The sequence below is a fragment of the Callithrix jacchus genome, chromosome 4 (assembly GCF_049354715.1).
Source record: "Callithrix jacchus isolate 240 chromosome 4, calJac240_pri, whole genome shotgun sequence".
NCBI lineage: Eukaryota > Metazoa > Chordata > Mammalia > Primates > Cebidae > Callithrix > Callithrix jacchus.
In genome coordinates, this window is record NC_133505.1 from 42905460 (window position 1) to 42924099 (window position 18640).

At 39.5% G+C, this 18640-nt stretch overlaps 1 protein-coding gene and 1 non-coding gene across 3 annotated transcripts in view; both read right to left on the reverse strand.

Moving 5' to 3' along the window:
• ILRUN (inflammation and lipid regulator with UBA-like and NBR1-like domains) overlaps positions 1 to 18640 on the reverse strand; it is a 110609-nt gene that overhangs the window by 53791 nt on the left and 38178 nt on the right. Inside the window, exons 2-3 of one of the 2 annotated variants that reach the window (XM_008994291.5) lie at positions 11515 to 11669; positions 3285 to 3482 (exon numbers count right to left, since the gene is read on the reverse strand). In XM_008994291.5, coding sequence (XP_008992539.2) covers positions 3285 to 3482; positions 11515 to 11669 — 353 coding nt within the window. The remainder of the gene's footprint in view (positions 1 to 3284; positions 3483 to 11514; positions 11670 to 18640) is intronic. The other variant, XM_035295363.3, reaches the window with a different exon arrangement.
• On the reverse strand, positions 9972 to 10073 carry LOC118153276 (U6 spliceosomal RNA). The gene has a single exon (XR_004742533.1). It is a non-coding gene; the product is annotated as a U6 spliceosomal RNA (small nuclear RNA).

The window sequence follows — 18640 nt, forward strand, 5'->3', positions numbered from 1 at the left end:
ATCTCAAAAAAAAAAAAAAAAAGTGTGTGTATATTAGTTTTGAGAAAGTCAGCCAAAGCTTTAGCAGAAAAAGCTCTTCTCCACTATGACAATGCTCCTGCTCATTCCTCTCATCAAACACAGGCAATTTTCTAAGTTTCCACGGGAAATCATTAGGTATCCACCTTACAGTCCTGATTTGGTTCCTTCTACTTTCTTTTTGTTTCCTAGTCTTAAAGTCTTTACTGGACACCAAGTTTTCTTCAGTTTATAATGTAAAAAACCCTGCGTTTATGTGTTTAAATTCCTAGGACCCTCAGTTCTTTGGGGATGGACTAAATAGCTGTTATCATCACTTACAAAGTGTCTTGAACTTGATGAAGCGTACTTTGAGAAATAAAGTTTATATATCTTATTTTTTATCATATATATTTTTATATATATATAGCCTCTCTCTGTCGCCCTGGCTGGAGTGCAGTGGTGTGATCTCAGCTCATGCCAACCTCCCCCTCTCAGGTTCAAACGATTCTCCTGCCTCACCCTCTCGAGTAGCTGGGATTACAGGCGTGAGCCACCACACCCAGCTAATTTTTGTTTTTTTAGTAGAGATGGGGTTTCACTATGTTGGCCAGGCTGGTCTTGAACTCCTGATCTCAAGTGATCTTCCTGCCTCAGCCTCCCAAAGTGCTGGGATTACAGGCTTGAGCCACTGTGCCTGGGCCTTTACTTTTATTTTTTAATTCCATTTTTCCATGATATTTTTTAAATCCCCTCATATTTATACTCCACCTACTTTTGAATTTGAGAGGGTTGTTACAAGTATAACATGAATATGCCACAGAGTGATAATTATTTTAAATGGAATACTAAAAAACACACACATAAAACAAGACTAGATTTCTTAACCACTAGGGAACACTGAGAAGTAGTATTGTTTCATCAAAGGGATTTTTTTTAAAGTCATGTATATTGTCTTCCTCTCCCCTTAAAAATGGTGACATTCATTTTTAAAATTTACTAAGTAGCCGCTCTCCATTCTGCACTGAACTCAACATTTTTGAGAGTTACAAAGATAAATCAGACATGTCACCTTCAGTTTTAAAGGTGACATGAAACATTTATCAAATTAAATGGGCAGAAAGAGGTAAAAGTGCCAAGAGAAGAAACAAGGGAGTGAGAGGTGAAGAGTTAATGTAAAGGAGCTCAGAATGGGAGAAACAACTTCCCACCGCAGGTCGAGGGAACTCTTAACAGACACTGCCTGTAAATGGAGTCCTACAGGGAAGGGACAAATATTCTCTCTGCATTTTGATACGTGATTATTCAATTATTAAACAGAGTTCACAATTTAGTAGGAGAAAATGATCAGCAAAACAAGTACCTAATATACAATGTCTTAAATATAATAATAAGCATGTGTATAATATTAATGGAGGAGGGATAAATTTTCTTAGGGTAGTGAGGAAAGTAGGCAAGAGGGGAGGAAGGAATGAGGAAGGTGACTCAGGCAGGGCCTTGAGGATGAGCACCAGTTTGATGAAAGAAAAGGATATGTCAGGTAATGAGAGAAATGAGCAAGGGCATGAGAAGTGAAAGCACATGGCATCTTTGGGGACTGACTGTGGGGGAGTTAGGAGATGACTGAAGATGGGAGTGAAAATGAGGCCAAGCTAGATCCTGAGCTTTAAACCCCATGCCAAGGAGTTTGGCTTCATTGCAGTAGGTACAAAGGCTTTCGGCAAAGAATGTCACATAAGCACCATGAGACTCTTTCTAATATTAATATTTCTAAAGTTGCCACTGGCTCCAAAAACATATATGAGATCATTCATTCTAGGACATCTAGAAATAACTCCAAAGGTCCTACTGGCCTATAGGCCATGATTGCAGTTAAGAGCTCCCTGAGGGCAAGTACTATTTACTATTTATTTGTTTTTGATCTCCAGAGAACAGGATATAGTGGAACCAACAGGAATCTGTTTGTGATTAGGAATGACAGAACAAATGATGGCTCCCAAGTTTCTGACCTGATTATCTCAGTGGGTTGCCAACGAGAATGATATAAGGTTAATTTTGTTCTGTTTTTTTGAGACAGGGACTCACTCCGTCATCCAGACTGGAGTGCAGTGGCATGATCATGGTTCACTGCAACCTTGACCTCCTGGGCTCAAGCAATTCTCCCACATCAACCTCGCAAGTAGCTGCAACTACAATCTCACATCACCATGCCTGGCTAATTCATTTTTATTTTTTTGTAGAGACAGGATCTCCCTGTTTTGCCCAGGCTGATCTTGAGCCCCTTGGGTTCATGATCCTCTCACCTTAGCCTCCCGAAGTGCTGGGATAATAGGTGTGTGCTACCATGCCCAAAAGATACAAATTATGTTCAAAAGATGTTAAAAAATCTGCCATAAGGAATGAAAACATGGGTGTGGGGTTCTGAAAAGAAGCCACAGCTCTAGATATTAATTTGAGCATCACCGTGTATGGTGTACCGGTGACAGCTGAAGCCACATGGCTGGATGAGGTCACCAAGCATGAATGGGGCCCAACTGAGAATCTAGGAATTCCAGAGTAAAGTTGAGAATAGACAGAGACAGAGAAATAACATTCAGAGAAGAAAAAGAAAAATAGGAGAGGTGTCATATGACTCTAAGAGGTACATATTTCAAAAAACATGTGTAGTATGGTGCCAAATGATGGTTAAAAGGTCAACTGGTATGAAGACTGCAAAGAGGCTGTTGGATTTGGAAACAGGGTAGTCACTGATTAACTTTCATTGGACTGGGGAGTGGATAAAAAATAAATTGGGTTGAAGAGTAAATGGAAAATGTGAAAGAAGAAACAGTGAGTATAGATAACTGCTCAAAAAGTTTGGCAATAAAAGGAAGGGAGTGAGATATGTTAGCAGTTTGACAAGTAGGTTGGAAGAAGTATGCACATTTTGTGCATTATCTATTTTATATGACTTGTGTCTAGAGACTTTGAGAACAAGTACTGCCTTCAGTATTATTATAGCATCTACCAGTTTACATAATAAAAATAACAGCACTACTAAATATTTATTTAGAATGTAAAATATAATACCTCATACAGGCCACTAAATTATACTTATATTCCTAGAATAAAAGAGCACTAGACTAAATCAATTAGTCACAAAATGCAAATCATTTACCTGCATGGGTGACTGTTAAAAAGAGGCCATGCCCTATTATACAATTTGACAGGCTCTGTGAGCAACACTGGGGATGTTGTAAGATGTTACCTTAATTCCTTCACCCTGGGCTGCATAAGGACATACTCACCTCCATAGTAGAGTCCTGTAGCAGTGCACATCCGCCACTGTCCCTGATACATTCCTGCTCTGCTGGGGCTGCACATCTGGACGCTGACATCTGCAATCTCTTGGGGCTCTAGCGATCTCACCATCACCATGTTCACATGTCCAAACTGGTCTCCCCCGACATATTTAAGACAAACCCCTGGAGGCCAGGCCTCTGCCCCTGAGTTCAAGCAAAAGAAAAAAATGTTAGGCAATCAATGGTCCTATGCTGGGTGTAGTTTATTATGAAACTGTGTAGAAGAGGCCTCTTTCTTTGTCTCACATACATACATAAACCTAACCAAATACACCTGAGCCATATTATTGTCTCACACAACTAATCAGAAGAATTATCAGAACCAACAACCTCTGACAAATAGTTTAACCCTATGAAGAAGCACATAAGGCAGACACAAGGCAGTTCGTCAAGACAACATGTGCTTCAGGTGATCCCAGGGAAGGCCACACATCACACTGAATCTGTAGAACATAAGAATGAAGATGAATAACAGGCCCATGTTTAGGGAACAGCTCTCTCTACTAAAAGGTAACACATGTCCATTTTCACAAACAATCTGATTGTTGCCAGTTTTTTTCACAGAAACAAGAGGATGAAACACAAGGAGTAATTTCAATGGTATTATTCTCATTTTAAAATTGCTTTTTGCCTAAGGTATAATTTTTCTTCTGGGGCTGGGGTCCCTAACTATAAAATACTCAAGAGCTCAAAAGACCACATGAATAGAAAAGGCAGTAAAATTTTAGATCTCAGGTGGTGGTAAAATGTAAACAATGGGGTGATCTCCCTGATAAGATGAATGATGAATGAACTGTGGTCTCAGGAACAATGACACCAGTGGAGGTACTGGGAATGGCAACACAGAGAAATGGTTTTGGTAGAAATAATTTTCCTCCTTCGGAAATGTCAATGATCTTATTTGGTGTCTATTCTTTTTTTTTTTTTTTTTTTTTTGGAGACAGAGTCTCACTCTGTCACCCAGACTTGAGTGCAGGGTGCAATCTCTGCTCACTGCAACCTCCGTCTCCTGGGCTCAGACAATTCTGCCTCAGCCTCCTGAGTAGCTGGGATTACAGGTATGCACCACCACGCTCAGCTAATTTTTGTATTTTTAGTAGTTTCACCATGTTGGCCAGGCTGGTCTTGAACTCCTGACCTTAGGTGATCTGCCCATCTCGGCCTCCCAAAGTGCTGGGATTATAGGCGTGAGCCACGGCGCCTAGCCAGTACCTACTCTTGTGTACCTATTTTCATGTGACTGATTCATGACCAATCTATGTATTGATTGGTCTAGTTCCCACTAGTCAAGCAGTATAGGTAGCCACACAGTGACTAGATGTGATCTTTCCTGTAAAGTCTCTCCAATAGGCAGCAATTCATATACTCCTTTTTAACTGTAGACAGAAACCTCTATATATCTTTTTTTGGAATACATATATTCATTATAAAAATAAATCACTGTGAACAACTGAAAATGGTAGGACTCTCAGAACAAAGGGTGCTTGTAATTTCTCTCCTACCAGTACTCTAAGTTGCCTCAGTTCCTTGCTCTGGAGGTGCCTAGTTTTGACATACCTGATGGCTCCCTACTGGAAAGGAACCAGACAGAGAAAGGCAACCAGAGTTCTACTGCTGAGATTTCAGCTTCATTATGCATGGCACACTCTGTGCTCCTTGGGTCTTAAGGGGTACTAGCTAAAGCAGTGGCCACTATATTTTAGCATATCTTCTTTTAAAAAAAATCCGCCAACAAAATGCCCTAAGTTAACCCTATAAAAGACAACCACTGCTGGTGGAAAGGTTGTGGATGAGATACTGACAATACATGCAATTTATCTTTTTCATATCTAAGGCGTGGCAAAAGCACATTTGACTTACAACAAGCAGAATAGCAGCTGACATGAAGTACCTTAGAAAATGTCAGTCTCTTTAAAGACCAAGATCCAAGAGAAAAATTATACTACTATCATGGGGCTGAATTCATAGTTACTCTTTAAGATACACACATGCACACACTTACACATATACCGGCAACAAGATAATGTCTGCTTATATGAAAACCCAAGAATGCGTCTGTTTTTTGAACTTAGAAGAAAATAAGGTAAACCAAGATGGTGTGAAAAAGACTTAGCTCTCCTGGGCAGACAACCACAGCAGCTGAGGTGATGGGGTCATCTTAGCTGTGCAAAAGGAGTGCTGCCATATTCCAGAGAAACTGAGTTAGTCGCTAAAACATTAAACGGGTAACATTAAACGTTAGCATTTGGCTAGGGTCCTGCCCTTCTTGGTACTCCAGATACCTAAATGCACAGTGGAGTATTAAAAGAGCCTCTGGGAAAAAAACTGGAAGACTTATCTACCAACAACTCTGAAGTGATCATTGGCTATGAAATGAAAAACCAATCATCTGCCTTCTGAGTGTTACCAATGATACACACAGTTCTTATAGTCACAACTATTAGGTCAAGTAACTCTGAAAAGATACTCATGTTTGATATAGAAGGAAGGGAAATACCAGTGAGTTGTCTGGACTATACTAAGCATACCTGAAATCTGAATTTGAGAAGTATAATAGAACTGGGCTCCAAATTAAGTCAGTTGCAAACTGACTTTGGGGGCTAGATTTCCATCTAGAAGAAAAGAAACACTAATTCTCTGTTTTATGAGGTTCCTAGTTAAGTATCACAATCAATTATATAATTAAGGCTGTAATCCTCCAGATATGAAATATCACTTTATTTTTTAAAATAAAAAGTAAAAACAAAAACAAAAAAACTGTCATGTTACAATTTTGAGATGGTAGCGAGCATCACAAAAATCAAAAGTCCAACAGTCCCAGAAATCCTGGGACTTACTAAGTATATACAATTACAGAAATAGTCTGGAGACAGTAAGGAATATCCAAATAGCAATGCAGAAGACAAACCTTAATGATGATCTCCTTTTTAACCCTTATAAGTGTGGACACTGCATTTCATATTAAGCTCCATGAAAGCAGAAACCTTCATCAATCTTGTGACCATTTCTCCCTTGTACCTAATAAAGTGACTGGAACATAATAAAATGTGTTGAATGAAAGAAGCGAAATTATCTTCTCTAGAATCATATGAAGAAAAAGGTAGAAAGCTAACTATTTTAAGGCACTAAAAGAAAAATGGGGGAAATAATTGTTCTTTCTCAAGTTCTCTTCCCATCCCTTTATATTCACTTCTATGAAGTTCAAAAAATAAAGACAACTCTGGATCAATATGCCCAAGATACCCTCCAATATGACAATCGCAACTATTTCACCAAAGTCAGAGAAACACTAGGGTTATCATAACGTGCTCAGCTTAATATTTACTACAATTGTACAACAGCGCATGGTAGCATAATAACTGAGAAGGTTTAGGTACTAGTAAAGGGAATTCTGTCTACTCATATCTTTGGAGGGATAGCTTCAAATTTTTACTTTAACTCCCAAGGTTTCCTGCTCAGGTTTACTAAGTTTCCAATACTTCTACAGTGACAGAAGTCTGAATCCCAGTTCTGTTTTTGCATGTCTAAATCTAGGAACTTAAAAAATATTAGAAGTTTAATTTTACTTATTTATTTTTATTGATTTATTTTCGAGACAGAGTCTCACTCTGCTGCCCAGGCTGAAGTGTAGTAGCGCAGTCTGGGCTCACTGCAACCTCCACCTCTCGAGTTCATGCCATTCTCCTGCCTCAGCCTCCCAAGTGGCTTGGATTACAGGCGCCCGCCAACATTCCTGGTTAATTTTTTGTATTTTTAGTAGAAACGAGGTTTCACCATGTTGGCCAGGCTGGTCTGACCTCAGGTGATCTGCCTGCCTCAGCCTCCCAAAGTAATGAGATTATAGAGTTGAGCCACAACACCTGGCCAGCAGTTTAATTTTAAACAGTGTGTGACATCTTGCCTTCTTCGAGAAAGCTATTCGGACAACTACATGCGGTTCCTATCAATCTCATCTGTTGTATTTTGAATGCCCAGCATGCCTAAAACATGACAAGACAAAAGTACCATGAAAATTGTTATTTATGTAGCTCTTTCAGTGAGTGCTTATTTCTTAGGGAGGTTATGAATGAGATTAAGACAGCCAGAGGAGAAACAGCCAAGGCCTGCCCTACTTTTATGTTACTACTATATTTACAGAAAGAACTCAGGCCAGATTAGGATGATGCCAAAGAACTTGTGCACATGTATGTTCTTCCTCTCTCGAATAACATGCCTGTTACTCAGTTATGGGTGGACAGATTCTCCTTAACCAAATGGAAAACATCCAATTTATAGATATAAAACTACTCTACAGCTGAGTGGACAACTTCCAGAAGAAAAGAAAACCTATTTATGCAAAGCACCTCAAAAGATAAAATCTCTAGCAACTGCTACCTAATCTTTCAAGACCTGTTCAGGCACAAGAATGCCCTTTTACAGAGGAAAGAGATTCAGAGGCTGCTTTAAACTGAAGTTACAAAGCAACAGCAGAAGGGAAAAGCAGTCAGGCCCACCAATTTTGTAAGTCAACATAAAAGGTAGGCTTTAGGGGTTCTGATTTGACATTCTAACTATTACATATCAACCTCCCCAAGCTCCCCAAGTAACAGTCTAGTAAGTAAGCAGATATATCAAGAGGATTTTTGAAATATAAAATGGTTAGTCTGCCACAAGATGGTATTTAAAGCATTTCAACAGTACTCTAACAACTTTCAATATTTAAAAACACTGAAGAACTCACAGAAAGCCAGGCCATTTTCACTGTTTTCACTGTAAGTAAACAAGGTACTGGCTTCACTTTAAAATAAACAAATAAAACTTTTGAATAAGTCACACTTTCCAAACAAGCTTCATTTACTTAAAAAAAAAAAAAAAAAAAAATCTCACAGGTAGGTTCTGATAGCTTTTTTTTTTTTTTTTTTTTTTTGAGACAGAGTCTGGCTCTGTTGCTCAGGCTGGAGTGTAGTGGTGCAATCTTGGCTCACTGCTGCAACCTCTGCTTCCCAGGTTCAAGTGATTCTTGTGCCTCAGCCTCCTGAGTAGCTGGAACTACAGGCGTGCAACACCATGCCTAGCTAATATCTTGTATTTTTAGTAGAGACACGATTTCATCACGTTGGCCAGGCTGGTCTTGAACTCTTGACCTCAAGTGATCTACCCACCTTCGCCTCCCAAAGTGCTGGGATTACAGGCTTAAGCCACTGCACCCTGCCTCCAAAAGCATTTTTGATCAGTAATACAGCAGGTTTTAAATTCAGAATAGAAACATGATGAATAAAAGCTATTATAAAATAAATTGTTGGTATTTTTAAAAGCAGGCAAAATTAAGCAAAGCGAGAAAGAAATTAGGCAAAGTAAAGTAAATTAGACTTTGAACAAGAATTTCAAAAAAAATAGAAAGTATGGCTATTTTCCTCTGTTACCATGTACCTCCCAAACTAACAGTGCCCAAATTTGACAAAGTCACAGGTATCCTGAGTCATCTATAACATTGGGTCAGTCCAGATTATGTGTTTGGTCAATGACACACTGAACTTTCCTCCGAAGGAGAGTTATTTTTCTTTTCTTTTCTTTTCTTTTTTTTTTTTTTTTGGAGACGGAGTTTGGCTGTTGTTACTGAGACTGGAGTACAATGGCACAATCTCGGCTCACCGCAACCTCCGCCTCCTGGGTTCAAGCAATTCTCCTCCCTCAGCCTCCCGAGTAGCTGGGACTACAGGCATGCACCACCATGCCCAGCTAATTTTTGTATTTTTAGTAGAGACGGAGTTTCACCTTGTTGACCAGGATGGTCTCGATCTCTTGACCTTGTGATCCACCTGCCTCGGCCTCCCAAAGTGCTGGGATTATAGGCATGAGCCACCATGCCCGGCCCAGTTATTTCTAAATAAGCTAGAAAAACTAAGAATAACAATTCAATTTGGTACATTCTTACACAAAAGGTTAGTCTAGCCAGTCTTTTCCCATCATGAAGAACTGAATTGGAAAGAATTGAAAAGTAAACCAAGTCAATAAAAGGTCACTTTTACAGGTTTATTTGAGTCCCCAGAGTTTTAAATTATCTCACGTCAAATTAACTTGCTAGACAGGGCACCCCCACCACCACATATTTTTAGTTAAATACTCTCTTTTGCCTAGTTTTCCATCTTTCAGAATTTGTCTAGAAGTTCTCGTTAATAAGAAAGTTAGAATACCCTCAGCCAGTCAACGTAAATTATCATTAGATGTGACAAGAAATACTTAATCCAATCCCTGCCCTCAAAAGTCATTAGAAAATAATTTAAGGCCAGGTGCAGTGCCTCATGCCCGTAATCTCAGCATTTTAGGAGGCCAAAGCAGGAGGATTGTGTGAGCCCAGGAGTTTGAGAACAGCCTGAGCAACATAATGAAACCCCACTTCTACAAAAAATTTTAAAAATTAGCCAGGCATAATGCAGTGGCTCACACCTGTAATCCCAACTACTCAGGAGGCCAAGGCAAGAGGCTAACTTGAGCCCAGGAGGCCAAGACTGAACCACTGCACCCCCAGCCTGAGTGACAGAGTGACAGCTTGTCTAAAAAAAAAAAATATTTAGACACATATATAGACACTATTTTCAAAGAACTATGGTTAACTTATTTCCTTTCTTAAAATTTATTTATTTAAAATTTTAAAAATATATGGAACGCTTCACGAATTTGCATGTCATTCTTGCACAGGGGCCATGCTAATCTGTATCATTCCAATTTTAGTGTATGTGCTGCCGAAGCGAGCACTCCTTTTTTATTATTATTATTTTTAGAGACAGAGTCTCACTCTAACACCCAGGCTGGAGTCCAGATGCGTGATTTCAGCTCACTGAAACCTCCACCTCCTGGGTTCAAGCAATTCTCCTGCCTCAGCCTCCCAAGTAGCTGGGATTAAAGTAGTCCACCACCATACCCTGCTAATTTTTGTAATTTTAGACGGGGTTTCATCATGTTGGCCGAACTAGTCTTAAACTCCTGATCTCAAGTGATTCCCCGCACCTTGGTCTCCCAAAGTGCTGTGATTATAAGCGTGAGCCACCAAACCCAGCCTGTGGTTAACTTATTTCTAGTTTGTCTTAAAAAAGAGGCTGCAGTACATCAAAACAATGTTTTTCTTATATATATATATATATTTTTTATTTTTTTTAATTTTTAATTTTTTAGTGTTTGTAGAGACAGGATCTCATTACGTTGCTAAAGCTGGTCTTAAACTCCTGGGCTCAAGTGATCCTCCTTCTTTGACTTGTTAAAGTGCTGGGAGGCCATGTGCAGTGTACACATATGTAATCTCAGCACTTTGGGAGGCCGAGGTGGGAGGATCACTTGAGCCCAAGAGTTCAATATTAACCTGGGCAACACAGGAAGTCCCCATCTCTACAATTAAAAAATTAGCTGGTATGGTGGTGCATATCTGTGGTCCCAGCTACTCGGAAGGCTGAGGCAGAAGGATCGCCTGAGCCCAGGAGGTCAAGGCTGTAGTGAACCATGATCACACCACTGCACTCGGGCAACAGAGCAAGATGCTGTCTCAAAAAAAAAAAAAAAAGTGCTAGGATTCTGTGTGTGAGCCATCACACCCAACCTGTATTTTTTTTTAAACCAATAATTTCTCTGTCTCCCATTCTGAGCAAATTCCCGTATTTCCTATCCTATTTTTCGAAGCGGCATTAACGTCTCAGATAAATTTCAGAGAAAATCATCCTTGTGGCTGCAAAAATAAATAAATAAAATGAGCCTTCAAAGGAACAGATGCTCACAGCTCTTTCCAACTACCTTGTTCTATTCAAGGATATACCTCCTCTAGCCTGCTGGAAATGCCTGGAAGATTAATTAGAGCAGAAATAAAGTGATGAAGTAAAACTGTACAGACGGAGATAATACTCCATCATATACAAGTCCAGTTCCTAGTACCAAACCAATATTGGATTGTGTTTAGATGCCATTAAGTCATAGGTGGCTTAGAAGCATGAGACATAAATTCTTCTCACTACTTTAGACCAGGAGATACTTCACTAATGTTTGGTCATCATACCAGGACAAGAAAATGCTACATATCATGTGTAAGAAAAAGCTCCCAGTTACACAGTCATATATATAAGCTAAAACATTATTATTAATACATAAGCTAAAACATTACTATTAAGAAAACGAAAACTAGGCAAGGGAAAATTGCCCATTTTGTACTTACCAGAATTCTGGATCCGCCATGTTTTTACAAACTGAGTATCAGGAGGTATTGACTCCCCTTCTCCTATGGTGACATCTTCAACAAAGGACATAGAGGGCACACTGATGTTTGGGCTCTCAAAGTCATAATAGGCGCCTATTGCTGCTTGTAGGTTCCTACAAAAAAAAAAAAAAGAGAGAGAAAAGGCAAAAGACTTCAGTACTATCCAGATGATATTATTCTAATTGTTAAACAAAATGAAAAATCCTGTTTCTTAGGGTTTGTCACAGAGGCTCCTGGTATACAAGTCTTTAAGGCCTTGAATTCTGGCTGAGGAACAACAGGAAAAATACCAGGACCAACAAATTTGTGTATCATTTTCTCCCCACATAGAAAGTAACAAACATAGTAACATCAGCAACAGTATGAGGAAATCTCCCTTGTTACCTATAGGAAATGGGTAAAGAAATCAATTAAAAGAGCACAGTATAGCTATAAAATTCAAAGAAGCACTGCTTTGTATTTTGTATTAAAAAAGAGAGAGAGAGAGAGGGAGAGAGAGGTTTTGCCATGTTGCCCAGGCTGATCTTGAACTCCTGAGCTCAAGGAATCCACTCACTTCAGCCTCCCAAAGTGCTAGGATTAATGGGGTGAGCCACTGCACCCAACCAGCTATTTTAAAAGAAGCTCTACTTTTTTAAAATAAAGTAATGCATGCATATAATTTGAAAAGTTTCACATATATTATCTTTTTCCCTCAACACATACAGACATAACTTATTACTTTCTTAAATATCCTTCCAGAACTTTCTTACACACATTCAAGCAAACATGATATACCATCTTGTTTTCCTCCTTTTTTATACAAAAGGTAGCATAACATACAATGCCCTTTGCTTTATTCTCTTAATACTCTGTCTTGAAGACATTCCTGTGTTAGCACATAGAGGTTCCTCACTGTTTTTTAACAGCTGTTACCACTATCCAGATGGATCATCATTTAACCAGTTGACTTTTGAATTCGTTTCCAAACATTAACTCTTCCATAAATAAGCTTAAGCACACACAGTTTTGTATAGACACAAGAGCATTTGTGAGATAAAGTCTTATTAAGTGATACTGATCGGTCAGAGTTTGTGGTTTTAATAAATATATCCAAACTTCCCTCAATAAAAGTTGTACACTAATGCTTCCACCAAGAATGTTAAGAGTGTGCCTATTTTCCCCACTTGCTCATCAGGGGTGTTTCTCTAACATTTTGGATTTCTCCCATTAATAGTTTCAAAAAATAGTATCTCAGTGAGATCTTGAGAGGTTGCGTATCCTCACATGTTTAAGAGGCACTTGTAGTTTCTGTTTTGGAAGTATCATTTGGTAAATGTTGGTGTTTTTTTAATTACTCATAAATCCCCTTTCATCAGAAGGAACTACCAAGCACATAAACCAGAGTTTCCAATTGAACAGAAGCGCATGATTGTCAGCTTGGCTGATCAGTGCCAGAAACCAAGGGCCACTAAAGCATTTCAGTAAGCTGTGTTCATTACAGAGATCAAGGAAATTGTTGGTAATTACATTAACTGCTTCTCTTCTGGTCTTACTCAAACAAATGACATCATCCCCACTTCCCACACTATACAACAATCCAAGCTGCATGTTTCTAAACATAATCCAACCATAAACCAATGAATCCACTGAGCGGTTTTTAATTATACATATACATAGCATGAAACAAGCTCTGACAGTACACAACTGATCAAGAGAAATGCTAATAACAGCAAATAATTTTCTGCTGGGGGCCTGCCTGCTCCTCCAGGTGCTTGCAGCTGCCAGAAAGGAAGGCTATATTTAGAGCACGTACCTGAGGTCAAGCCTCATGCAATGGTGGCCTGACATATTAGTCAGTAATGACTGGAATTACAATACCAATGGCCTGCCTATGTATGGTATATGTGCTTGATAACATTTACATATAGAGAGCTGGGCTGGGGCCAAACTGGACCTCTTTGCTTGACTCTTCAATACAAAGGCTTGGACTTTCAGTCATCTCAGCAGTTTCCTATCTAGCTGACAGAGATCTTAAGTGAAGGATGTTTGTGACGGGTCAATCTTGGAGAAGTCTAGCCCTTACCATCCACAAACAGGCTTAGAAGTACATCTGGAATTAGCATTACACTTAGGGATCAGGGATAATATGGGAGAAAAATAAGCCTAGTTTGCAATTTGCTCTTTTGAAAACATTTTGGAAAAACCGTATGTCTACCTTTTTGTAAAGAGAATATTTTTGGATCAGGTCTTCAACAAGTAGCCTGATAAATTGTTTTCTGTTCACTTGGCTTTAAAATATGTTTGGGAGCAAAGAAACTATTTGTGCACTCGGGACAATTGCCAATTCTCATCCCCAGTCTGTGTCATATTTCACTCCTTGGCTCTGATATCAGGACAGGACTTCCAAGATCACTGCAGTAGGAACACTAATAAGTGGAAAAGTCAAGCTACCCAATTTAAGCAGATCCATTCCTATCCTGAAATATCCTTTCACACATTTCCAACTTACCCCACAGTCAAAGCTTATTTGTATGTGTATTTTACAGGTAATTTAGCCAGAGAAAGATTAAGAAACATTTAAAATCCCAAACTGAAACTGAAAGCAGTGAACTGGAATCCTGGCAGGAAGCTGGAGAAGAGGATGACAAAGCAAATTCATTTCCCAAGGACGAGGCAGAAAGTGGACTTTATCCCAAGTGATCTAACCCATCAAGCAGGTACACAGCTACAAATGCGGGATACACAGCTTCTCAGAGTTCAGAGCATTTAAATTACTGGCCCACTAGGCTGAGCAACAGCAAGCATAGCCCAAACGGCTCCAATTCAGTGTCAGAAAGCAGACATGATAGCAGGTATTCTTGTTCAAAACAACATACTCAGCTATTATTAGCCAACAAGAAATTCTTCATGAAATGGAGCTGGCTGAGGTGATGGGAAAAGGAAAACATTGACCCAGCATTCAGTGTAGTCTAAAAGTTTAAACTTCCAGATTTCTTCAGTGTTTCTGCTCAAAAAAGTTTCAAATCTAATTTCAGATGGTTAAAAGTACCCTGAAGAACAAATGGATGCAACGTAACAGTGAAAACAAGCACAGGTTAAGATGGATGGTGGTGCCAGGTGCAGTGGCTCATGCCTGTAATCCCAGCACTTTGAGACGCCAAGGCGGGTGGATCACTTGAGGTCAGGAGTTTGAGACCAGCCTGGCCAACATGGTGAAATCCCATCTCTACAAAAAATACAAAAATTAGCTGGGTGTGATGCATGCCTGTAATCCCAGCTATTTGGGTGGATGAGACAGGAGAATCACTTGAACCCAGGAGGCGGAGGGTGCAATGAGCCGAAATTATGCCACTGCACTCACTCCAGCCTAGGAAACAGAGTGAAACTCCGTCTCAAAAAAAAAAAAAAAAGATGGATGGTGATTATAGTTGCACATTGCCAATATAGCTAATGCCACAGAATTGCATACTTTAAATGGTTAAAATGGTAAATTTCACGTCATGAAGATTTTACCACAATAATTTTTTTCAAAGAGTATGGTCTTTAGGCCGGGTGCAATGGCTCACACCTATAATCCCAGCACTTTGGGAGGCCAAGGCAGGCAGATCTTCTGAGGTCAGGAGTTCGAGACCAGTTTGGCCAACATGGGGAAACCTTGTTTCTACTAAAAATACAAAAATTAGCTGGGTGGGGTGGTGGGCGCCTGTAATCCCAGCTACTTGGGAGACTGAGGCAGGAGAATCACTTTAACCTCAGAAGGGAGAGGTTGCAGTGGGCCACAGGATGAGACTCCAACTCAAAAAAAACAAAAACAAAAACAAAAAAACACTGTGATCTTTAGAGTCAGCTCCAATCCTTGGCTGTGGGGGCTTTGAGCAAGCAGCTAAGCCTCTCCATCAGTTTTACTCATCTGTAAAACTGAGTTGATACCACCTATCTCGTTATAAGGTTGGCTGTGAAGACTGCTGAGGCAATGCATGCAAATGTCCTAGGTTGGCAGTCATTCATTCAACAAATATTTAATGAATAAGCATTTATCCTCATGCTAGGCATCTGGCCTGAAGCATTGGGATACAGCAAATTGCAAGACAGGCATGGACTCTGCCTTCAGTGTTTCTAGTCTATAGCCAACCAGGGACTTCCAAACAAAGGTAATTCCAAATGCCTCTCAGAGGCTATGGGCCCAAAGCAGCTTTTCCTGCTTAGGGTGAAAGACGGGCTTGGTACACAGCATAGTTTCAACTGCACTCACAATGAAGTTAACCGGAACTGGAGAAGAATTTAGTGATACTGACATGTTTCCTAATGAAATACAACTTTGTTCAAACTTCATTTTATACTTGAAGCTACTGAGGCACTGACAGGTGAAGTAATTTGCCTTAGGCTAGGCAATTAATAGAATTCAGAGTCACACCTATTCAAAAGTTTTAACTTACCCAGAATTTTCCAATTATATAACATGCTGAACATCTGATTTTCTTAACATACTAATTACCATTATGAATTCTATAAGTGAACTGTAATCCCCAATAAACTGAATTCTTTAAAGAATTAATCTTGCAGCCGGGCAAGGTGGCTCATGCCTATAATCCCAGCACTTTGGGAGGCCAAGGCAGGCAGATCACCTGAGGTTGGGAGTTTGAGGCCAGCCTGACCAACATGGAGAAATCCTGTCTCTACTAAAAAATACAAAACTTAGCCAGGCGTGGTGGCACATGCCTGTAATCCCAGACTTGGGAGGCTGAGGCAGGAGAATTGCTTGAACCCAGGAGTGGAGGTTGCAGTGAGGCGAGATTGCACCATTACACTTCAGCCTGGCAACAGGAGCAAAACTCCATCTCAAAAAAAAAAAAAAAAAAAGAATCTTGCATATATTCGCAAACATAGAACATTTATTTTTGTATTATATATACATGCATAAGGCAGTCTTATGAAGAAAAACCATCTACATACTTATATATGGCCAGAAACATCATCCAAAAATATGGCAGTAGAAAACAGTTAAGAAAACCAGGCCGGGCGTGGTGGCTCATGCCTATAATAATCCCAGCACTTTGGGAGGTGCAGAGGCAGATGGATCACTTCAGCCCAGAAGTTTGAGACCAGCCTAGGTAATGTGGCAAAACCCCATCTCTACAAAAAAAAATACAAAAATCAGCCAGGCATGGTGGCATACACCTATAGTCCCAGCCACTCAGGGGGCTGAAGACTTGATCCCAGGATGTTGAGGATGCAGTGAGCTGAGATTGCACCACTGCACTCCAGCCTGAGCAACAGAGTGAGATCTTGTCAAAAAAAAAAAAAAGAAAAGAAAAAATCAGAAATAAAGAAAAAATGCCATTAGCTCAGATTCTCAAGGAAAAAGAAAAAATAGATACCTTTTCTTTCCATTCGCTGAACAAGTAAGAAACTCAAAAAAATGTAAATTATTTATGAGAAAAAGAAAACTACCAGCCTTATTTGGACATAAATTTAAATGGGAAACAGAATAATGAACCCATCTTATCAGGCATGAATAGTAGCATCTCAGGGCTTCAAGAGACAGTTATCCTGAACCACAGGTTTTCCTCACTTGGGGTATGCCAATAATACTGCTACTAAAGGCATGTACCCACCAAGAATCACAAAGACCTTACTATCTCTGAATGACCAAAAAGGAATTGGCCAGAAAAAGGCTCAACAAAATAGATGTTCTTAACCAGGGCCTTCCAACATCAATGTGATAGGAATCTAACATGGAATTCCAAAAAGACGGGCTAAACATTACATACCTGTAACTACTATGAATTTTAAAGCCTGGAAAGAAACTAAGACTTTCACTGAAACAGAAAGATGACTGCAAATAGAGAACTCAAGTTGGGCTAAAGACAACTGTCAAGACTGTCACTAATGGATACTCTTCAATATGTGAAGACAACAAGAAAAAATAATTTGTGGAAAATTACATTCAGAGGAGGGACAAAGTCAATATCAACATTTTACTCACTCCTTAGAGCCCTATGGAGTCTAAAATTATTTCTCCTCTCTTCTTTTCCAGGCTATTTATTGATCCATTAATTTTATTACTTTTTAGAACTGGTCCTTGTAAGTGTCTTCAGGAGCTAAACCATGTTCCAAGTAGAAAATAAAAAATAAGTACTCTGCCACAAAAAAGAAGTGGTAGCATTGTTTTATTATTGTATACGGTAATAATAGCACATAGTTATATATGAGAATATCCTTGTTTTTAAAAGTTACATGCAGAAACATTTAAGGATCAAGGGTCACATAATGTCTACAACTCTCAAATGGTTTTTTAAAAGTCCTATATTAGTAAAGAAAATATGGCAAAAATGTTAACCCTGTGGAATCTAGGTGGTAGGCACAAGGCTATACATGCTACAATTCTTTAAAATGTTCTTTAAGGGCCGGGCACAGTGGCTCATGGAGGTAAGGGTACCCAGAAATTTGGAACCGGAACTGAGAAAGTTTCTTTCATAGTATCTGGTCTATAAATTTCACACTTGAGAGCTCTGGACAGTCCTGGCTCTCTTCAACAGAGATGAAACACCCCTGCAAACATGTAGGTAAAATACACAGAGAAAGAAACCTAAAGGTATTTCAAGTCCTTGAGTCTAGCTGTTCCTGAAACACAAACACATTTCTGTCCTTGGGTTCTGTGTAACATAACAATATCTATTCTTTTTTTTTTTTTTTTTGAGACGGAGTTTTGCTCTTGTTACCCAGGCTGGAGTGCAATGGCGCGATCTCGGCTCAACGCAACCTCCGCCTTCTGGGTTCAGGCAATTCTCCTGCCTCAGCCTCCTGAGTAGCTGGGATTACAGGCACACACGACCATGCCCAGCTAATTTTTTGTATTTTTAGTAGAGACGGGGTTTCGCCATGTTGACCAGGATGGTCTTGATCTCTTGACCTCATGATCCACCCGCCTCAGCCTCCCAAAGTGCTGGGATTACGGGCATGAGCCACTGCGCCCGGCCCCAACAATATCTATTATTAAATAAACCCTTTTATCATTATCTAGTTTGAAGTTTGTTACTTTCAACATAATAGGTCCAAATTAGTTCAAAATTGTATAATGTCTTCTAGGGTGAGTTGGCAT